We start from the raw sequence: 23,283 nt of genomic DNA, 5'->3' as shown, positions 1-23,283 counted from the left end.
ATGTAAAAATTCAGTTCTACGTGCATGCCTACTAACTTTAGAAGACTGAAGGTTAAAGCTTCTTGTTCTGGAACTAAAACTTTATGTAAAGCTAAAGTAACAAAAAATAGCATAAGAAGTTCATTAGCATTGATGATAGCCTAGCTACATGATTTAGAACTGCCCTAAATTAAAAAACAGATGACAGCAGAATGATTATAATAAAAATCCCTTCACAGAATAAAGCAAGGCTTGCTGTACTAAGCAGGAAGACAATGAAATATTCACACCATTAAAGACCAACACCATAAAAATACAGGTTCTCTCTGCCTAGAGGAGTTTACAGTTTCAACACGGTTGAAACACGCAGCATTCGCTGGAACGGCCGCAGAAGGAAAGCGACACCACTGCTTACAGCTGACTGAGCCCTGGTGGCACAGAAGCAGCCGAAGGGATTTGTGCAGGGACATGAGGATTGTATGAACGGGTGTTTCCTGCAGGGCCTGGTGTGAAGGTAAATACAGGGGCCTGAACTACAAGACTATAGAACCTTGCTGAGTGGAGCCAGTGACGAGAGACAGACCAGTGCAGCGCTAGGAGTAATTCCACACTTTTACCTGCACGTGTCATATATGGCTTAAAAGAGATCTTTAAAAATCAAAATTCAGTGTTCTCTCACCAAGCTGTGCCACACTGTCCTTAAAGAGGCCCTACAGACCTTCCTTTCCCTCTACTGACCACTAGGTGCTCTTCCATTCCTGGATGTCCTTGTTTCTGACTGGTTTGCTTGTGCTTTTCATTTTCATCTGGTAGATTTTCTTCTCTCTCTTGCTCAGCTTCCTCAAATTCATCTTCTCCCTGATTGTTGGGGTCATCAGCAGGATTCACATCTTCCATGGCTGCCTTCTGTAATTTCCAGAAGTGAATGTTAAATACGTATTTTTATCTCACAGTCAAATTTTGCTTCACTTGAAAGCTACCCTAGCATGAGCTACCTTAGAGCCAACTCCATACCCGCTGAAACCAGCTGGAATCTCTCGACAGGCCTCAGGGGTCACTAGACCAAACCCCAGCCACTACAGAAGTGTCTGTTCCTGAAAAAAAAGGTACTTCAGCGCTGAACCCAGACCTGCAGGATGGGTCTCTGTCTGCTAAAAACCACATTGAATCCGATGACTTATTTCACTTATTTCACACAGGCTGCTGAACTCCTTTTGTTTACTGACTATCTGACAACTGACAATGCCTGATAAGACCAGGTGAAGAGAGATAAGAGTTTAGATGGTCATGGCTCAAAAGAGCTGATGTGATCTTTCAGTACCAGTCTGTCCTGCAATATTGACCTTGTCTATAATAAAACAAAAGGAAGCAACACTCACTTTTCATCATACTCTGCTATTCAGAAAACGAGCATTTTCCTTCTACTTATCATTCAGTAAAAGCATTTCTGATACCTTTATAGCTGACACGTTAAAGATCCTTTAGAAATATTTACTATACACCTTAATTTGCTGAGGGGGAGGGGAGTAAAGATGATACGCTTGATGTTCCACAACACCAAATAAGATGGAACTTTGAGGGAAGGCACGGGACTGAATCTCCTGTATCCAGATCTCTGTGCAATCGATATCACGGCTGTGTTCAGTGCTAAGGTATGTCTGCTTTCAAGATCTCACACTTCTGTACTGACTCCAGCTGGTTTCAGTGGCTATCGAGTTGGCTCTTACCCTCTGAACTACCGATAGCATGAAAAATACCATCACCCCTCTTTCTGACTGACCACCAATGAGTTACTCCTATTATTTTTTTTTTAATCCAAATTTACCTGTTCAGGTCCCTGCTAAGTCCAAATCCTTTATTCCACCTAAAGCACAGATCAAAGGAATGTAGAAAAGCAACTTGCTTCCAACAAGGAAGCTTTTTTTGATTTCTTCCCAAATCAGTAAGGACAACTTTAAATAGATCTTAGATGTAGTTTTAAACTGTCAAACTTGTCTTCCTAGCAGACCTCTGGTTCATCTTATTTCTGTAACACGCAATTATGTCAGATGAGACTTCTGGGTTTTCACTTCAGTACCGATTGCAATCCATAGCATCTTAATTCATACTCACTGATTCATCAGCCTGCTGATTTTCTACTTGATGTTCTGGTTCTTGCTGTTCATTTGCATTATTTTGATCACCATCTTCACCTTCATCCTGGTGCTGGTTGTCACGTTCATAAGCTGACAAATTTTTGATATTATTATAGTATTACAGCAGTTTCTAATTAGCCTTTTTAAGAGTCTCCTTTATACTAGCTTCCATACATGCTTTTAGCAGTAGGCAGCCTTTACCTAAAGAGCTTACCCAAACATATAATGCTAATGGAATTGTTTTAGTGCTAGTAGGAAACCGACACTGACAGATTATATAATTTGAAGAGATCACACAAAATCACAGGCAGAGCCAGGAATGTAACCAAGATCCACAAAGCCCTATCCTAGTAGCTCAATCAAAAGGACACTGTTCCTTTCAGGAATGGGGATATTATCTTCAGTAATTCCTATATTTCACTCAGTCATTTCAGCCAGTGTTATCTGAGTTTCTGGTTTTAAATTGCAAGTTTATATTTCACTTGAATCCAAACTGGATATGAAATGAATATTAAAATCTCCCATGAAAGGCAGTACACAGGGAACCTGTGAACACGGTAGGGACATATATTTTATCTTACCTCCTTCCTCCTCCTGAATACCTTGCTGTTCTTCTCCTTGTACAATATCATGGTCCATGGTATCATAATGAGCCTGTTGGCTGAGAAAATTAAACACAAATACATCACTTCAGTTTCAAAAAAGTGTGGGTTTGCTTTAACAAACAAACCATCCTACTGCCTCTCTGCCTCTCCCAGCTCCTGTCAGAATGGGTTCCAGTTTAGCTTTCTATTACCTAATATTTTTTTCACACAACCTTTCCTGAAAGAAGATATACTTTATAGAACAAAGACTTTCTTGTCCTACTATACTAACTTCTGTTTTTCTATATTTATCAATGGGATCTGCCTTGTATTTTCCAAACTCCCAAGCTAGTATATGGCATAATCAAAGCACAAATACTATGAACTGGAAGCAAAGAACTTCTCAGATAAAGGGTCTGAAAGACAGACTACATGGATCAGTTATTTTGTTGAACAAGCAGTTTTAGCTTTCATCTTGAAAGGGGTTTACTTGTGTGGTTGCTCTTGCAGGACTGAATGTTTTGACTACCAATTTATGAAAGGCGCTCTCATACCCAAATCCTTTTAGAACATGGGTCAAGTTAATAATTGATATTTCAAAGTTTCAGCAAAGAAAATTCAATGAGCTTAAGATTCCAAAAACCAAAAAAATTGTCACTACAATTTTAAACTAAGCAGAAGCATAAGGAAATATGGCAGGGAGGGTGAAAAGCATGTAGAAGCTACAGTATCATGAATATAACTGCATTCACAATAACTTTATGACACCAACAGGGTGTTGGTTTCTCCCAAAATCATGATTTTGTCTCTACAATGCAAATAATGCTAGTCACTCTTGTCCAGAAAGTCCTCGTGGAATTACTTAGTCTCACATTTAAGAGGAACTTTAGCTTAGGTACTTAATGCACATCTGATACCAGAGCTCCTCAGTAGTACAAGATCCTAATTGCTGCTTAGCAGAACATAATTACTAATTTAAAGCAAGTTTTAAGACAAGGGCCGGAAGCCCCTAACCTCTCTCAAGACTGTGCGTGGCAGTGTGCACTCATTACTGCAGACTTCAGAGGCTTCCATAGTAAAAGGAAGAAAAAAGAAGGAAAAAAACCCTCAAAATACAATCAGATTTATCCTTGGAATGAAGAAGACGAGGCTCACTGAATTTAGTTTCTGGGCAGTCTAGGTTTATAGCATTAAACTACCCTCTTTTCAGAGGTGGTATGGTGGGAGCCATAAAACCTAGAGCACAGACCATGACAAGCTCACGTAAAAGAATTTAACCTCAGTCGGTTTTTATAGAGATTTTCTCCTTGTTCTGCCTGTTTCTGCAGCTGAAGCTCTTTTTCTTGAAGCTGCTGCTGTCGTAAAAGCTGTCCTCGCAGTCTCTGCTGGTGTAGCGATTCCTGATGTTCTCGTAGCTGATTGGCTTCCTCTGCTCTTTGGGCTGCAAGATGCTGCTGCTCTAGTTGTTGTTGATAAGCTGGCTTATGTCTGTTTGTTACAGCTTTTGTTGATGTTATCTGGCAAAGAAATGTGTTAGTCATAGATTAATCATAATTTCAATGATCAGAAGCAAGCATGCAGAGACCTGTGACGAGGGAAAATTATGCAGATGCTACATGCAATAGGCAGAATTACAGAAAAGTGATTTTAAGTTTTCTTGTCTCAGCTTAAAGTTTAATTTTTTTTTGAACACAGACTGGAAGTGTTGGGGTGTTTGTGAAAGACATGGGGAAGGAAGAAGAGATAATGGGCTGGGGGAAGCCATGTTTTTCTTACACACCAATAATAATAACATCTCCCCCCCCAACATATTACCGGTAAAAGAAGTTTTGATGGCTGACAATGTAGACAACAAATATGCTTCCATTGATTTAACTGGTAATTTCAGCAGGGGTTGCTTTGAGCCTTAAGTGAGACACTGCCCATTTTTTACAGTCAGCAGTAACTTTAACTCCAGTTTCCCAGCTTAACCTACTGCTGCTGTTCTAATCCACTGCACCTCCCCAACAACGGCTTCTCATCACACCGGAGTGACAGTTACTCTGCTAGGAGAGCAAGTGTTTGCAAAGCCTAACGTGAGATCAGTAACATGTATTTTCCACCGGAGATCCAATCTAGAATGTAAATCCAGGATTTGCTGGTTTTATTTAGAGCAAGACTTGCCATTGCTGCGCACTGATTTCCCCTGGCTATTTTAGTCACGTTCATCTTGCAGTTAAGATTTCCTATCAAATGACAGCGAGCATTTAGATGGAAATGTGTTTACAGAAGGTAGGTGAATCTGACAAGGAAGCACACTGCAATTTGCTGAGATGCATCAAATTAGTAAGACAGGACAGGTCTCCATCAAAGTGCTGAAGATAAGTCTCATTCTATCTTCTTCCCATCAGCTACCAACGGCCTTCAAATTTAAAGTAGGAGATGGGATTCAACCTGGCTGCTCTTTCTTTCTATCTGTTGCTTTTTATCAGCAGAATTAATGTTCATTAAGCTGCATTTGGCAAGCGCTGCAGTATGCGTGTGCTGAAGTTGAGCCTGAATCCTATGCATCTGAGTGCTTTGAATCCCAAATTTTCTATAAATATAACACTGATTTTACCTAGAAATAGGCGAGTGCAATACAGGGCCAGCAATGATAAGAGATGCCTCCATTTAAACAGCAAATCTGACCAATCCATAGAAAAGAGCTCCATACCTCTGAATGAAGGTGATCACCCAACATGTTGGTTTCTTCTTCTTTCTGTTCCTGTTTTTTCCATTCATGCTCTTCTGGTACTTGATCCTGTTCCTCTTCCAGGTGCTCAGGCTGACCCGCCTGCTCCATTTCTTCCTCTTCAAGTTCTTTTTTGCGTTCCTCTTCAACTTGATCAACACGTTGCTCATCATCCTCTCCAGCTTCTTGTTGCTCCTGAATATTTAGTTCTTTGGCATGCTGGCCCTCGTTAGCCCTTCTTCGCAGATGAAAAAGCTCAGCTCTGTCATCTTTTTCCTGGGTATTTATTTCTTCTCTCTCTTTTGGCTTCTCATTCTGAAAACATACACAAGATTATGTGTGCACAAGATATTACGGATTTTCTGTTTTCAAGAGAGCCAAGGACCAGAGATGGATGCCTTTATTCCAGCCTGCAGTAGTGAAGCTGTAGTCAGGAGAGCCAAATGGCTGCTCTGGAACAAGCCACCCTTCCTACCAGATGGTATCAATACCTGGTTCTTGGCTCTGGGCAGCTATGCAAGGTGTTGGACAGTTGCATCATAAAGTAGGTTAAACCTCATTTTATCTGAAGTGGAAAAATTACAATTACAAATACAATTCTGTATCTACAAAGGAAGCTTTGTATTTTTATTTCCTGTGGGTTCTGCTGGCCAAGAACTCTTGTAAAACAAAACCACAACTTTGCCTTTTTTTCTGTTTGAATATCAGATAGTGCACCATTTTTAAATATACTGACTTAAGGGTGCCACTGAATCTTATAAAACACGTGAAGAGGCAATTTTCTTCAGAACTTGTTAAAGCTTTTCTGTAATACATGAGATATCTAAAATTTTAGAGACCACTTACTATTCAAAAAAATAAGATTTTTAGCAACTTCTTAAAACAGCTTGCATAAAACAGTTTTAAGTGCATTTACAGCCCTGTGAGAAAAGGTCATCATGAATAGATTTTTCTACTACTCTGTAAGATTAAACTGTTTCTTACTACTTTACTCCAGAACTGACGAACACATACAATTAAACATATGCTTCCAATGGAAGTTAAGCACGTCGCTAGTATTTTGCTGAATAAGAACCACTTCCTGTAGTGTCTGTAGCCAGTCAATACTTTATACCTCCTTATGCTCCTCAGCCACAGCGTCGTGGTGCATCGGGAAGTCACTGCGGGGAGATGGTGCTCGCACCTCTGATTGCTCATTTGGTTGTTCCAACTTATCAGGCTGTCGGAAACTTGGCATTTTGTTGAGCGTGTCCTTCAGCTGTTTGTATTCCTCCACCTGGGACTAAAGTCAACACATTAATGTTCAAATCAATTTCTTAATAAAACATAGTCACCTTGGAGTAAACTTGCTGGCATGACACATGGTAGAAAGACTCAATATTCACATTAGAGCAAATACCAGGGAGGAGAAGGGACAGGAGATTTTAAAATTGGTTGTTTCCACACACTAGATAACATTGATTCATCATGATCTTTTCAGCCAAAGTGCACATGCATACAAAATATATTAGAAAAATCTCCGTGGGACAAAGACAAAGATTTGTTTTCTTCATGCCAAGCAGGAGAATTGTCAAAAGGGGATGATGCAGTTTTCCTGGCAGACTAAAGCGAGGAAAATAGAGAGAACCACAACTTCTCCTTTACTGGCAGAAGGAAGTGCAGTTCTTTCAGCAACAGTAGTTTTAAAGTATATATATATGTCATGAAAATGCCAAATCCTCCACGTTTAGACAGGTGTTATACAAGACAACAGTGAACGTACAGAACGGAGGCAAAGAAAGTCACAGAACACCACTGGTGAAGAACAAGGGGGAAAAAAGGAAGAAAAAGAAGAGAAAATGTAAATTTCTAAAGTCTTCCTGAAATGCAACAGTACAATGTTGTAATTTGATTTGCTATTTAACTTTGTACAATATCAGGATACTTTCAAAGAGCTTTAAAGCCCAGTATGTGCACATCCAGACTGGCTGGTACACCAGTCCCTGTCTATACACAGCAGATGTACAAGAAAGATTATCTTGTAAAGTAAAATTTTTGAGATGGGCAGGATTTATAAAAGCTGGCCAGCTGCATAAACAAAAGGTGGTGCCCCACAAGAGGGTTTCTCTGTTGCTCCAGGGGAGGTGGTGGGTATGATTACTACCCATTTTGAAGTCAGAGGTGCATTTCATAATCCTTTTTGAAATTCAGGTTAAAAGCTGGCTACAGTTTCCACTCGGTGACTGTGTATGTCACTTGGTGTGTTATGTGGTATCATAGCAATCAATAGTACAGCAGACAGGCATGATGCATTGATGTACAATGCATAATACTCATACAAAACAATATCCACAGTGCTACAGATTGACATGATGCAATGCATAACAGCTCCGAAGCCAGACGCACCTCGAAGCATCTTCAAAAGACTATGGCATCCATTAAAACAGACGGGCCTAAAAGCAAAGCAGAATGCACAGTAATTACTCTTGTCATTCCAGAGGGATACTTCTGCTTCCTGATTAACTGCTGGAGAGTCCAATAAGAAATTTTACAAGGAAAAAATAGTATTTACTTAATATAGGACTAATAAGCAGGCGTCTGAATTTTTTTTCCCCACTCACTGACCATGCAGACAGACTAATACACTAGGATATTTAAAAAGTGCACGTCCAGATCAGAATTCAAGTACTCCATTCTGCTGCATGAGTCACTAAGCTGAACATTGTGATTCCAGGCCATAGCTTCAAAGGTATTAATACTGGCAGAAAGACAGGGTTTATAAAAATATATAATGAATCTGTCTGGCTGTTTGAGCTATGGAAAAGCACAAAGATTACAATGCCTTAAAGATTCAGGTCACAAATTCATTAGTGCAGTATTGACTACTGATATTTAATGTCTAGAATACACTTAGAAATAGAGGGGTCATTTATCGAGCTGTGTTTCTAAGCAGGAATCCCTTGTGAACTTTCTGCAGCTGGTTTATAGGAGAAACTACAGAACTGTGCTAAATACCTTCTGTTCTGAAAGAATGTGCAAAGCCTTGTCTTGAAGGAGAGGTTCTCCATCTGATAAATGCCACATTCTGATTGCAGATAGAAAGGCTTTGTGTGACACAGGTTTTCTAATTAAAGAACTGAATCAAAGCCAGGAGAAGTATATGGAGCTTCCCTTTGGATTTGGTGAACCTTAAATCAGACCCTACATCTGCCCTTGTGGAATTTCAGATGTTAGCAAATACATACTAAGTAGCTAACGTGGCCAGTGGGAAAAGAGCTTAAAATTATCTGCCAGGATACTTTAGTAGTGGAAATTAAGAGTCTTCATATATTTAGTCTGTGAGGGACTTTCCTGGTCTTTCCCTATTTTTTTTAATATCTACACGTACTGACATGCACAACAAGCAGAACTGGGAGGAAAAAAAAAAATCCAATGCTTTTAATACTGCTAATGATTTTGTGGACCGTGAAAATACTTAAATGAAGAAAATTAGTCAGGAATAAAAATAACTTCGCACTGCCTCATTGCCTTTCCCTCTGATCTTTCACCAATAGTCTTCCTCTGCTCTAACATTACTCCTGCTTTCAGATTCCCTGTGGCCTACACAGCTTGTACTGGCACAGCTGACTGAATCTGCAATAATCTAGCAAAGTTTACACTTCATGGATAGTTCACTTGAAAATGACGTTTTAAGAAAGGTAATGCTTGTTTTTTAAATAATATGAGTTCCACCTGGAGTTTATATTCCTCCATATATACTCTACCTCTGTTGCACTGATGCATATAGCCTTATAAACCTTCCTGTCATACACAAAAAGAGATTTTAGACTATTCCAGCATCTTTATAAGTGATACATGTGAATGTCAGAGTGTGGGATGTTAAACTAATAGGAGTTCTATCAGAGAAGACAGAGAAAGGTATTTGACAGCTCTCACGGAAGCAGAGATACTCTTCTGATCAGTAATACATGCATCCTTGGGCCTGTAATACAGCTTTTTATTTTCCAACAGCCCTATGATTTGTGGCAGCTTCTTCTGAAGATCAACCCTTTAACTCATGCATTTCCCTGCAGTGTGCAGCGTGGTGCTAACTGCGAATTCCCCATGCGAAAGGCTCCATGCATAACAGGACAGTCAGCTGAACTAGGAGAAACAAGTTTCAGGAAGGTTAGAGCTGGTAGAAGCTGCTTTCCTTTCTGACCTGTGCAGCAGCTAGTGCACTCTTGTGGTCTTCCAATGTCACTACAAGCTGGTTGTGTTGGGAGAGTAAGTTCTTATGCTGTTGCTACACAAAAAGAAGAACGTTACATGTTTCACATAAAGTTCATTCTCAAGGTAAATTACGTAGCCTGGGGGATTTTGAACTAGGAAGATAATTCAGTTTATTTCGAAAAGCAAATCCTGAGTTGGAATGACAGCATTTATTTATTTAACACGGAATGCATATTAAACAGAGAAAGCAAGCACACCAGGAAAGAAAATTTGGAGGCCAGGATTTGTGTAACTAAAGATTAGAAGTTGGAGTAGATGTTGATGAACGTTTAAAAAACAATAGAGCTGAAAAACATTGATTTCAGCAAACTTAGTTTGCCAAAACACAATTCTTAACTTGCAAAATCAAATTTCTAATTCCAATTTGTAAACTAAATACTTCTCTTCCTTATTTTTTTAAAAAATTAGCATGTACCTAAAGTGCAAGTGGCAAAAGACAAGAAATCTAGTTCAGCCATATTCCTCTCCTTTTTGCCACATAACAGAAATTACAAGTCTTTAGCATAGCCCATTTCTGGCTTGTTAAAACTTGGGAAAATTTTTCTTTTTCCTAATGGTCTTGAAAGTTCTCCTCAAAACAAAACCTACCTTGACATCTTGTAGCTGGGTGTGAATGTCTTGGTGAGCTTTTCTCAACTGTCGGTTCTCTTCCCGTAAGTTATACAGGGATTCTGTTTAAAAGAAATGGCATACAGAATTTAAACCCAGTCAGATTTATAATAGTAGATTAAGCACCAAAATTAAGACTATAACACAAACTACATAAAATCCTACGTAACTGCTATAGTAAAAACGGATTAGAGTAATTATATGGTTTATTTACGTTACATCTCTCCCCTGTCCTATAAAAAGCTTTACATTTTCAAGCAGAAAATTGTAAAATTTGGTTAAATCTTATATTAGCACAACCAGTCTGCAACTGGAATTAGGCGTTGCTGTTCGTGCTGGGGACTGCAGACAGCAAAATTCACTACGGTAATCTGAATCTTTAAAAGGCAGGGAGGAAGCCACTCTCCTCTCTTCCCCCACATCGCATCTGGCGAGTGAGAATTTTATGTCGTAGGACTAAGCTATTCTTTTGGAAGAGGTGCCCAGATGGGAGCATACATAAAAAGCTTTACATTCTGGGTCCAGGGAGAGGGGCTTCTCTTCCCACTTCTTACATTATATTGATGTGGAATATTGCAAGCAGACACAGGCAAGCTCTTCCCACACTTCAAGCTGCTAGGCTGCAATCCAGAGCTAGCTGTATGACTTCACTGCTGTGGTGCCAAGGCAGAACTAATAAACACAGCCTCTGCCTGCAAAATACTGTGCAGACAAAACTGCAGACAGCTCCAAAACTATCTCATGTGTTAGTGACACATGGCAGAAAGTGGCTGAAGGCCCTTGATGGGGAAAGCCTCATCCTTTTGTTCTATGCAATTGTGTAATTAGGACCATGAAGATGCTCAGGGGGCTGGAGCATCTCCCCTGTGAGGACAGGCTGAGAGAGTTGGGGGGCTTCAGCCTGGAGAAGAGAAGGCTCCGGGGAGACCTTAGAGCGACCTCCCAGGACTGAAAGGGGCTACAGGAAAGCTGGGGAGGGACTCTTGATCAGGGGGGGTAGGGATAGGATGAGGGGTAATGGTTTTAAACTGACAGAGGGTGGATTTAGATTAGATCTAAGGAAGAAATTCTTCCCTGTGAGGATGGTGAGGCCCTGGCACAGGTTGCCCAGAGAAGCTGTGGCTGCCCCCTCCCTGGAAGCGTTCAAGGCCAGGTTGGACAGGGCTTTGGGCAACCTGGGCTAGTGGAAGGTGTCCCTGCCCATGGCAGGGGGTTGGGACTAGGTGGGCTTTAAGGTCCCTTCCAACCCAATCCATCCTGTGATTCTGTGACTGGAGAGGTCTGCAAACTGTGAAGAATCTCTTTAATAGGAAACCGGATGCCAAGAGTAAAAAATGAATACTTCGTCATCCAAGTATACAGGTGCAACAGGTTTTAGAGAAGCTGATGCATATGAGAAAATGAGGTCTAAACTGTATGTAAAGTCACTTCATAAAGAAGCACAATTAAATATCTGATAGAAGTGACAAACAGATTACTCCTTTTTTGTAAATGAGAGGCAAAGAGGCAAATCTATTTTTCCAGGTTTACACAAGTCATAGAACTAAAAATGAAAGACTGGATAAACCATCCTCTGACACTTGATGGGGTTTTAAGTGCTGTGTTTCTCACTACTTCTCTAATCTAGATAGAAACACGAAGCACACATGAATTCAGAAAGAGGCTACAGAAAATCATCAAGAAAATGTAACTTATCAGGAGGGATAAGACGTATGAATGACCTGTTAGTGAGAGCACAAACAATGCCTTTCTGTCTCGCATCACACAGAGCACAATGATAAATATACATTTTAATATGGGCACCCAGATATAGGTTGCATATACCCTTCAGCTTAGAGATCTCCTGTTCTTTTTCCTGCTGCAGTTGTAAGTATCGCTCCTTGTGATCACTGAACGTTCTGCTAAACTCTTCTCCTTGTTTTCGGTGATCTTCCTCAAGGTCTGCATGCTGTTTCTTTAGTTCTTCATGTTGACTCTGCAAATACCAAATTGGACACTGGAACAGTTCTGTATCTGCATATCTGGCTAATATTGTCTTTGGCAATTTGTTAAATAAGTCCAGATGAATAGGAAGCATTCATAACAAGAAGTTTATTATTCAAAGCATGCATATTGCAGCTCCTTTCAAACACAAAATGATCTCTGTGATGAGCAGTCTCCTGTTCTAGGGCTACGTCACCTCACCCTGCACTTGCACTGTCCCGTTGGGAGCTGCTGTATGTGTCTAAGAAATTCCTTACATGCCAAGCTATGTAAAGTCTGATAAGTTGGCATTCCATACAAGCAATTGCATTTGATAAGATTAAATTACCCACTGGAAAGCCTGACTAGGAAAAACTGCAGTAAATCATCTTTTAGCAGTACTGTTGCAAGAGGAAGGCACCGTCAATGTACTGACGTTCTGGAGCGAATTACCAGAAGCCAGTGAGGCCACATCTCCCTGGCACAGCAGAATACCAGTATCCTGTGAAACTGATGGTATCCCAGCCACCTACCTTCAACATCTGGTGTTGTACACTCAGTGCACTGTATCGGCTATTTGAGTCTTGCTGTAAAACGAAAGCGCTAGTGTTAAACACAACAATACTGTCATTCCTCTAACCTCTGTACATGCAGTTATTCAGGAGTCCAAGCCCAGGGACATAACTCCCCAGGAGACAAATTAATCTCTCAACCTGCTTTGGGACACAGCAAGCGTATATACTTTGCACTTACTGCAGCAACAATGTGTTTTAACTTAGGTTACTCAGCTCACAAACTGCTCCCCAGTTTCAACATGAAGTAGCCATAAAATCCTAATCTACTCACTTTTTATAAAGAGTTCTCTACAGGTCTCTGGGTCCTTTGCCAGATACAGCTTTCCTTCTAGCACTCGGTATATAAAACAAAGTTTCTTGATGTTTTTATACCTTCCAGTTCAAAGACCATGTGTTACAAAGTTGTCACTGCCCTTTTCCCTGTGGACTAAGCTACAAAAAGGTTTCTAATGCCTTATTATTCCCCTCCTCCCCTTAAAAATGGCAACATTACGTTTGAACTACCATAATATACACAGGCGGGTATTTTCTAAATTAATTTTCTGGAAAGCTATGAGGATCTCCTGTTACAGCTCAAATAATTAGGAACTGCAATGCACTTACACATGCAGAGTAGAAATTGAATAAACGAGCACTCTTTCAATTAGTATTTTGAGAGACCTCTTTGAACAGTTATAATTGCAAAGCATTTCCTTTTTGTTGCAACTCAAATAGCATCAACTATTAAAAACTTGTACTATGAATGATGACTTACCCTTCCTTTATTTAGTGTTTCCTGTGCTTCTAGTTTATAAACAAGAAAATCTACAACATAAAAGGGAAAATACCGATGAAGAAAACAGGAGGATTGGAATCTGTACTTAAATAACATAACTGTGTACTTAAATAACATAACTGTTGCATACATAAATTCTCTTAAGAGCCAAATACTTAGGAAGTTGTAATTTTCCAAAAGATCTTCAAAAAACTACAGAAAATTTAACAAAATGCTCAAATTTGACAAAACATTTTCATTAAAAAGTTTCATATCTTAGTGTGAGATATAGGGGGTACAGGCTGAAGACTACAGATGGTTAATTAAATCTCAGTAGAGGCCCAGTAGCATCATTCAAAAGGAAAAGGACATTTGTAAGTTGCATATTCTTGTATTAGGATAAAAAAAAAAAAAAATGTACTTTAAGAAGCATGAAAGTCTAGACTAAGTTTAAATAAAACAAAAGTTTCCCCTTTTGTTCCTTGATCCCCTATTTCCCCTTTTGTTCCTTGATCCCCTTTTCAGGATTTAAAAATGCCAACTCACCTTTGCATAGCAATAAGACAGCTCTACACTAGATGGCACCAGAAAGCTATCAAGAGCTGCATGATAAAAATAGTTTCTTACACGTTCTTAATCTTTGCTAAAGTAGTTTTAATCCAGCGGCTGAGTCCTCAGTTTTAGGAGGAATACAGGCTTTACTCTGAATATTGTAGTTAATTTAAAACAATAAAAACCGTGGAGGAAACTCAGAGTATTGCATTCTGCTGAAGTTTCATGGAGGGCAGGTGTGCAAGAAATACAACGTGTGCCAACATTTCCCCCTGACACGCACCTAGAACTTAACTTTTAATCAGAAAAAAGTATGTAAGCATGTGTTTACCCTTAAGCATGTGTAAAAGTACTGATTCAGAGTCTAATTTCACATTGGCAGAACGCAGGAAAATATCCCAAGTTTTTGGTACATGTTAAATTTTCAGCACACTGGAACAGAATTTACACATGCCCATAATCCACATATGTATTAGGTTTATGTACATCAATATACACATATTCACTGTGTATAATATGCCATGTTGCAGCGATCTGTAAATGGTACTAAAAAGGTGATTACTTTTAAAAAAGATTAGATTAAAAAAAAATAAATAAAAAAGTAAATTGAAAAGATGTACCAAAAATACCACCACAGATCTGCCAAGGTGGTCCTGCTAATGCGTTATATATTGGTAACTCATTTATAATTGAACAAGATACATCTGAAGTTACTTTCTAAAACAATCAAGTTATTTTAAATGTCAAAGGGAAAAGAATATTATTACCTTCTTTCGCTTTCTTATGTTCAAGCCTTTCCTTTTGTAATGACTTTTCTAATCTTGACCTGTGCTCATATACAACTGAAAAGAGAAATTTTGTACACAATTCATTTTAAAAGTAATATTACAAAAAACACCATCCACCCCCAGCACACCTAGAGAGCACTGGCACAAAACGTACCAGAAAAATGCAAGTGGAATGAGGTCATAGGATAAAGGACTGTTTGTATCATTTGGGACAGTAACTTTTTTTCTTTTTTCTATGCTTTATTGATCCTGAATTCTGGGCTATTTCCATTGCATAAGCATAGAATGGGATAACCGTTTAAGTGCTTATGGAGACAGTGAGCTATGGTGGATCTACGTGAATGCTACCAAATCCTCTTTCCCTATTAGGTGTGCGGGTACACGTTTCCCCATGCTTTCATTCTCTCCTGCCTTGTTTGTAAAGAGACAAGGAAGTAAAGCAGGACAACCTCCCTGCCAGAGTAAATCCTTGCAGCAAACACACTGTCACAAGGAGGGAAGAGAGATGCACAAGAGCAGGACAGCTTAAAAAGGGGCAGCACTGCACTGTAAGACATGGAGAACCTGAGATCCATTCCTAAATTCTTCCAAAAACTTGGACAACTCAGTCTTCTGTGACCTTCTTTTTTGTAAAGCCTGGATAACAGTATCCTTTACACCACAGCACTGCTGAAGACCCCCAGCTCGCACAATTAAATACTTAGGTATAATGTCCTACACTTCTACGTAAGCATGTGCTGACAGCGAGTATACATACAGTAAAGCAGCCTGTACTTGCAATAGCCATATAATCTGAGGAGGATTTGGGGGGTTTTGAGGGGTTTTTCACCCCCCAGTTACACAGATAAGGCAGGAAGGACAAAAGAAATCATCTGAAGGGCTAGGAGAGTGGAAGTATAAAGCTAAACCAGATGCTTCTCTGTAAGGCTAGGGCAGGGAGTGCTCATCAGGAATCAAGTGTTCAGTTTGAGAGAAAAACTTAAGTCTTCACCGATTTTTAAATCCACTTATGCATTTCCGTTAATTGAGTCAAAATACCCACACGGTAGTCTAGAAATGAATGAAGTGTTTTGCATACAGCGTTTGCATACAGCAACAAGCTGAGGTTTTAGGGGCACCACTCATAGTACAACCCACAACATCCTCAGCAGACCAGGTAACAGTAGTCATACAGTGTGTCACTGTCCCCTCCAGCGGGGTCACTGACTACAAAAAATGCACGTGGGTTTTTGGAAAGATGCTCTGATATCTTTGCCAAATTCTACAAGCCCTTTGAGCTGACACTGCTACCAGAAGAGGTGGTTCTGCTGCTTGTTCTTGTACTGTCCCTCCCTTTGCTCTCGCTGCCGTGGGTGATGGGACAGCAGGACCTAGCAGTGGGGGACAGGGCATGTAACAGTTTCTCTGGTGGCAGTGCTGGCTTGTACAGTTTTTAAGAGAGCAGCAGCAATGACTGGCAGTGACCTGGAATGCTGGGTGGCATGGCATGGGACAGACTGCTCCAGGTTTGATCACAGAAGGCAGAGACGATCTTATTTTTAGATTTTTTTAATAGTATGACAACTACTCTTGATCATATCAATGGTCCAACAGACCAACCGTGCCATCTCTCAGGCCCTGACAAGAGTAGACACCCAATACAGAATACACAGAGTGAGCTTACAGTGTTTCCTTGGCACTGTCTCCCAGCATTTTATGACTCTCAAAGACTGTCCGAGGCAACCACGGGTCCTTTGAGTACACCACTCCAAAATGGATTTTACTTTCAAGAGTTTGTCTAATTGTTGTATCCATGTGTATTTAGGATATCCAATATCCTCTGGCACAGAGTCCCACCACTTAGCTGCCAGTAAAGCAGCATTTCATTCAGCTTGTGTTTTGAACATCTAGTTTCCAATGCAATGGGGCACATCAGGACCTATTTACCCTTTCCTCACCACTCACTAGACTGAAGGATCATTATCTGAAATAGCCTACCAAGTTTGCAGCAAAGCTATTAATTAAAACTCCTGCAAATGTACAATTATATTTGTTCAAGCTCAGTTTAACACAAGGGTCTTTCACCATCCAAGATTGTATTTGCACTCTTTTAAAGAGTTATTAATTTGTGTTAATGGGATGTGTGATATTTCCTTCAAAACTAGGAAACTCATTTTCTGAGAAATAAACCATTGGTGAACATAAGTCTTCAACAGGAAGCATCAAATAAAGATTTATATCTTGGCAGCCACAGAAAACTCTTCTTGCACCTTAAAATACGTTCTTAATTCCACCAAGGTGCATTCTGCAGGCTCTTTAGCTACTGGCTTATCTACAAGTGTGTACATTTTGGCTTAGAAGCTGGATTGCTAATCAATCCTTGTCATCTATCTCTACTTTGCTATTTATCTTCTAAAGTCAAGGGCATCAGTCAAGATGAACTAATGTACCAACATCCTCTGCAACAAAACAAGCATGTAATGAATATTCACAAAGTCACCAGCAAGTAAACTTTCAGGGGAGGAAAAAAAAAAAAAAAAAATTGCAGCACTACAGTAATGGTTTTATCTAGGCACTGAAGACTGCAAATGCTGAATTACATTGCAAAAGGAACCGTGGTTGTAGCATAGCAACTCAGGAGAGAAATTAAAATCCATAATGGGTTTCCCCTCCCATACAATCAGGGGTGGAAATAGGCTTTTTGGCAAACAGACTAAACCACAAACGGATTCAGAGGTAACATTTTTCCATTCTGCTTTTGTCTGCAAGCGTACCTTCCTCAGCCTCTCCTAGTGTTTTAACAAGTGGGGGGGGAAACCCTGCACAACAAGCCCCTAGTAAGGACAGGAAGAAAGGAGAAAGATAATGGAATGGTTTGGGTTTTAGGGACCACTGTGCTCTGTACCTTTCACAGCTAATTGCATCTCTGCTGAGCTTTGGCTTTCCTGTCTTCACCCTGCACTTTCAAGCAACATGTCTACACCCCTCCCAGGTGCATCCTCACTGCTACCTTCTGTGTGCTAACCTTTGCAATACTGGAGCAAAGTCAGCAAGGTCTTAAAATAGCCGTTCAAATGGCCAAAAATGGTTAAGAAAAACTTCCTCCTACACCTCTCCTCGTCTAGTTCATTTACTGGTTGGTTCAGCAATGTTTTTCTCTGATAAAAGTTCCTAATGTGCAACGTAACAAAGATTTTGATTAATTATTAAGAAAGCATAGCTTCTATATTTTCTCACTTGCTCTTTTGGGGAGTAGGTTGCAGGTCAGATTTTGTAAGTATGTATATAGGAGTTTATCTCCTATAAATGTAAATTATTCCCACCAGTTGGGAACTTCCTAGGCAAGCAGAGTCCAAACTACAAGGCTCTTGTTACTACAGCAGGAGATTTCTCCCTCTTCACTACCAGCCTGGATATAAGATGTCTGAGCAAGAATCTCAAAGAAATAAATACATTGAAAAACATCTTTTCTATTATAGGTTTTCCAGCTGGGGGGTGGAACCTGTATAAGGAATCTGACAAATTCCTACTGGTGTGATGCACTGACAGGGCACTTCACAAATAATTTTTTCCTAGGGTAAGTTCTTAATTTTGTATTGATCTTTCCACAAATAACTGAACTTTGTTGCTCTGTCACATTTATTAGTATGGTACAAAAAAGGGGAAAAACATTGTCATCGAATGGCTAATATGCACTATTTAAAGCTGGAATAACTGAAGGTATCAGTTTAATTCTTTAAGTTATCTACATAACATAACCTACATGAATGAACAAAGATCAATATAAACTCACAGAGAGGTGATCCAGCCTCATAGAACAGAGCCCAGAAACAGAACTGGTAACATCACAGCTGGTTAAAACACCTTTTGACTTCAACAAGGAAATATTTAACAGTTCTTGAATTGAGCCCAATTAAATCAAATCCTTGATTTAAGTTTTTCTCATACAGAAAAGAAAGTGGAGAATAAGGGGGGGTGTGCAGTGCTCTATAGGTTCTCAGAAGATTACACCACTGTGACCATTGCTGAACGTTAATTGCAACACAGGAGTCAAGCAATGTGATGAAAGCAAGCTTATTTAACAGTCATGGTTATTTCTCTTATCTTTGCTTTGCACCCCTAAGCAGTAAAACTATTATTAAGGCAAATAAGCCATTATTGTATATTTAAAAGAAAATATTTCCAATTTTACATTACCAGCAATTTTGCAACTGTGTTACTTTGGTATTTTGGTCTATCAGAAGCACAATTCCAGAGTCAAAAATACCCCAGCTCCCACCATCTTACATACTGGAAAATTAAGATTACACTGGGATTTAAATATACACGATGCAAGAAATTTCATTCATTTCAGTGTTATTGTTTCTTATGCTATTCTGCAATCTTCCTCTGAGCTTACAGTGATACCTTTCGTTTAAAACCGGCAGATTTCAGTAGTCTTGGTAACATTCAATATTATTTTCTCTCAGACTGTGGCAGAGTTGAACTGAACCAGCAGTGTGTGGTGAGCCTCACTGACACTTTTCTAGTAACACTATGAAGGTCTGTAGAACATAGACTTGTTAGAAAAATTGTTAAATTTCCAATTCTTGTCACTGCAAATAGAACCATTTAAAATGTGAACCCATGCAAATAGCTTTTCTGCTGAGAGTAAAGCATTTCCATGAGCCAAGGAAGAATCCCTTTAGTACAGCATGTAGGACAGATTTTCTAGTCTAATGACAATAATTAAAATTTTGATCTCAGAAGATATTTCTTGACTCGTCTGATGCTAACGTTTTATGCTAGAGAACACATTAGTCATACAGCAAGACCTGCTCTCCAAGCTTCCAGCTCTGTATTTAAGTCAGTAAATCTGGCTTCAAACAAGGAGATCCACTATTTCACCACTGATAATCTTATCAGAAAGAGATTATCAAACTGTGGGCAGCTCCTGAACAAGTATCAGGATTCCCCACCAGTTACTACCCATACAGGTCACAGTATGCACTCCATTTATTTCAAAGACTCTCAACTGAGAGTTTAGCAATAAATGGATATTCCAGCGACATTGCAAACATCTAAGGAACAGTGGAAGTATTCCCACAATAAAGACTAAGAAAACTGTGTTTTAAGTATGGTGCAAGAAAGCAGCATTACAGAAACCATGTATTTACTATACATTGAACAAAACATTGAAGGCATTTCATGTATTACGCCCTTGAAGTTTTCTGTTTTGAATTTATACAAAAAGGATGCAAATAGAAGCCCAGATAATGTGAAACTGATTTTGTGTGAAAAGTGAGCATTGTTCTGTCTTAATTATGGAACAATTTGCATACAGGCAGAGATGGACTGCTCTCATTTTGCTCACTGGAAACCACAACCAGCACTGCATACAGTATGACAATTTACTTTAAAAGAAACTCCTACACTTTTCAATTTACTCACAAGAAGAATGATCAAGTAATAGCTTTGTCAAATTACAGCCAGTCACTGCAAAAGAGCAGAATTCCTCCTAGCAAACTAAACCACGCATCGGCAGTTGTGCTTAAAAATAACCACTGCTTTGACTTAATTCTGTAGTAATTTACATTGCTCAGTTATTAATAATTTTAAGAAATTTGTATTTATTATCTGGATCTTCATATTCAGAGGTTTTGTAGCTTCTGTCATAGACCTACCACTGATTTCAACTGCACGATGAGAAAACATAACATCTACTGCTTTCAAAGATCCTGCACCAAAAATAACCTATCAACTAAAGTAAACCTGTGCCTCTGATTTAGTCAGTACTCCAACAAGAAACTAGAACTGGAGAATGGGACTTGAGCAATTTATGGAGTTTTGGGTGTGACTAGCTTGAGCGCAGGCAGATAGCTGTACGCCAGCGATGTCCTGCACCGTGCTCCCGACGCAGAGTGGTTCTACACAAACGATACACCACTGCTACTAAAACAGCTCCACACAGAGCTGTGGATGGAGACTGACCAAGTGCCTGTGCTTAGGTCAAAGTTTAGCGGTAAGTCAGATAAGATCTACCCAAAGATAGCAGAGAACTGACTACATGCATTTTTATATAACATTTTCCATCTTGGAACATGGATTTTCTTCTGGGTAAGTTGGAATAGATCTGAAAACCCAAATAATAGTTTGGGAATTACCTGTATCCTGGTAGCTGACATGACACTGAGCGCTGGGAATCCATTCAAGCTCACAGGTGACTCCTTAACTAGAGCTGTGAGACTCCTGCTTTTGGCTCTACAAACTCCAACTCAGTCCCTGGTGTCTTGCCCAGGACAAGAATTATCACTGATGCTCTCTACGAAACTTGCCTTCTATCAAGGGGTTTTCCCAGACTAACATTGCAGAGCTTGATAACAGATTAGACAAGGTATCAGAACTCATCATGACAGAACTTCAAGAAGACTCTGGAATGTGTGGAGAGATCAGATAAGCATGTAGGAAAATTCATATGCTTATCAAACCGTCAGCTTTGCATCCGCAAAAAAGAAAGGAGGAAATCTGAAGCACAATGTGAAGAAGTGTTGCAGATCTTTAAATTTTTGCTTTGACTGCAGTTCTGGAAATGGGGGAATGCTGGGGAATGTCACACTAATGCAGTTCACCCCAGAAACACATGCTTATATTTATAGGAAATAGTTGTGGCCTCTATTCAATTATAAGGATGACATGAAAATTTATTTCTAAACTGGAGTGAACATCTACATTTAATAGAATCCTTTTACTCCACGCTGCCTCATGTACTCCCTTTCTTAGAAAGTCAATAACACCTCTAGGAAACAACAGATTTAAAAACAAATTGCAATATATGTTGGGATATAGGGAGGTATTTATCATATTGAAGAAGTAAACTGAAATAGCTGCTGCTAAAAAGAAAAGTTTGAGAAGGGATATTAAATGCAATTAAATATTTAATCCCTAACAGTTGGGCTTCAGACATGACTTTTATTAGGAAACAGATCACATTTTCCACCCCAGAAAAGATTTCCTGCGCGCTCCACAAAAGATTTCTTCAAACCTTTGGTGCCACCCACGGTTATGACATGCTGGGTTAGATTAGCATCTCACCTTGCATATGCTGTTTTCTATACACCTATCTAGGCTACAGATATTTTTTTCTGAAGCAATAAATGCAAATAGTTCAAACAAAACCTGTGGAGTGATTTTAGACTTAAATTCTTAAAGTTAGCATAAAAATTCTAAAAAAATTCCATTCCTTTTGCTTTTTATGATTTTCTTCTCTCCATTATTCTGCCATTTTTGTCATGACACACCAGATCATTTTGAAGAAAACACACAATCAGAGGAGCTGCAGAGACAACAGTTTCTTTCTCACATCATCTCTGAATGTCTGGGTTTGCTCAACTCTCAGCTCCAGGAAACAAAGGCCTGTTCCTTCTCTCAAAAATTCTTTTAGACTTTTTTTTCAATTTTATGCAGAAGTCTAGTGATTCTATCTACATGGTATTGGGTTCTATATAAATATATATGTATATTCATAAACTAGTGCAAAATCGACACTGAAGAAAAACAACGCAATCTATATATATGCACGTGTGTTGTTCTAATGGTCTCTCCTAACTGAAGCTTACATTTGGATTTTTATTGTAATGGAATATAGCAAAAACTGATGTAATAGCTATGGTTATCACCCTACAAACCTGCTAAACTGCTTCCTTAAACTAGTTCTTGAGAGTTCCAACACAGGGGACTTGGAGTCAGCTCCAGTGGTACGTTTCAAAAAACTGCACACAGAAATCAATAGCTTGAGTTAGTGGTTCATAATCTTTTTTTTTTTTTTCTTTTGGTAACAGAAGATCACTGTCAAACCTCAAAATATGCATCTGAGTATGACAGATTAACTGAGACACTGACAACGGCATTGTTCAAGGTGGTGGCACGGATAGGAATAGACTGTGTACTCTGCCCTCCAGGAGCACAAGCAGGTCACATTTCTCTCAACATCTCTGCAATTAAGCCCTAGAAATGACTGCCAAACTCGGGGATCTGAGTCACCTCAGGAAAATAAGATACTAGGCTAATTTCAGATACCTGGGGGGTGGGGGGTGGAAATGTAGAGGAAGAGGTGGAGTAATTGCAGTTTCTTTTATTCTTATTTAATGATACATAGTAGAAAAATCTCAGGAAATTTGGTTTACGCTAGATCACCAGAAGATCAGAATTACATCCAGCTCAGAAGACCTTCCTTTAAACAAGGAACAACTGCATCCACACAGGCTGAATTCCTTAAGTGCTTGCCTCGGGCTCCAACATGACTAGAAATTCATGCCCCTGAATCCTAAAATTCCTAAGAAAAAAAATAACCTGACAAAAGATTCTGCCTTGATTAGTTGTTCTGTATAGTTCATTTTTTTTCAGTAATCTGAATTATTTAGCTT

General features: G+C 39.3%; 1 protein-coding gene across 3 annotated transcripts in view; it reads right to left on the bottom strand.

The window, feature by feature from the left end:
* The window catches only part of GOLIM4 (golgi integral membrane protein 4), a 34,791-nt gene that overhangs the window by 4,164 nt on the left and 7,344 nt on the right, over positions 1-23,283 (bottom strand). Inside the window, exons 2-13 of one of the 3 annotated variants that reach the window (XM_074834317.1) lie at positions 14,882-14,956; positions 13,563-13,612; positions 12,767-12,820; positions 12,096-12,246; positions 10,251-10,333; positions 9,592-9,675; positions 6,526-6,693; positions 5,394-5,726; positions 3,977-4,215; positions 2,696-2,775; positions 2,092-2,204; positions 718-885 (exon numbers count right to left, since the gene is read on the bottom strand). In XM_074834317.1, the coding sequence (XP_074690418.1) occupies positions 718-885; positions 2,092-2,204; positions 2,696-2,775; positions 3,977-4,215; positions 5,394-5,726; positions 6,526-6,693; positions 9,592-9,675; positions 10,251-10,333; positions 12,096-12,246; positions 12,767-12,820; positions 13,563-13,612; positions 14,882-14,956 (1,598 nt within the window). The remainder of the gene's footprint in view (positions 1-717; positions 886-2,091; positions 2,205-2,695; positions 2,776-3,976; positions 4,216-5,393; positions 5,727-6,525; positions 6,694-9,591; positions 9,676-10,250; positions 10,334-12,095; positions 12,247-12,766; positions 12,821-13,562; positions 13,613-14,881; positions 14,957-23,283) is intronic. The other 2 variants (XM_074834318.1, XM_074834319.1) reach the window with 2 other exon arrangements.

The sequence above is a fragment of the Strix aluco genome, chromosome 9 (assembly GCF_031877795.1).
Source record: "Strix aluco isolate bStrAlu1 chromosome 9, bStrAlu1.hap1, whole genome shotgun sequence".
NCBI classification, from domain to species: Eukaryota; Metazoa; Chordata; class Aves; order Strigiformes; family Strigidae; genus Strix; species Strix aluco.
Note: the sequence above shows the minus strand (reverse complement) of the source record. Positions and strands in the feature narration are given on the sequence as shown.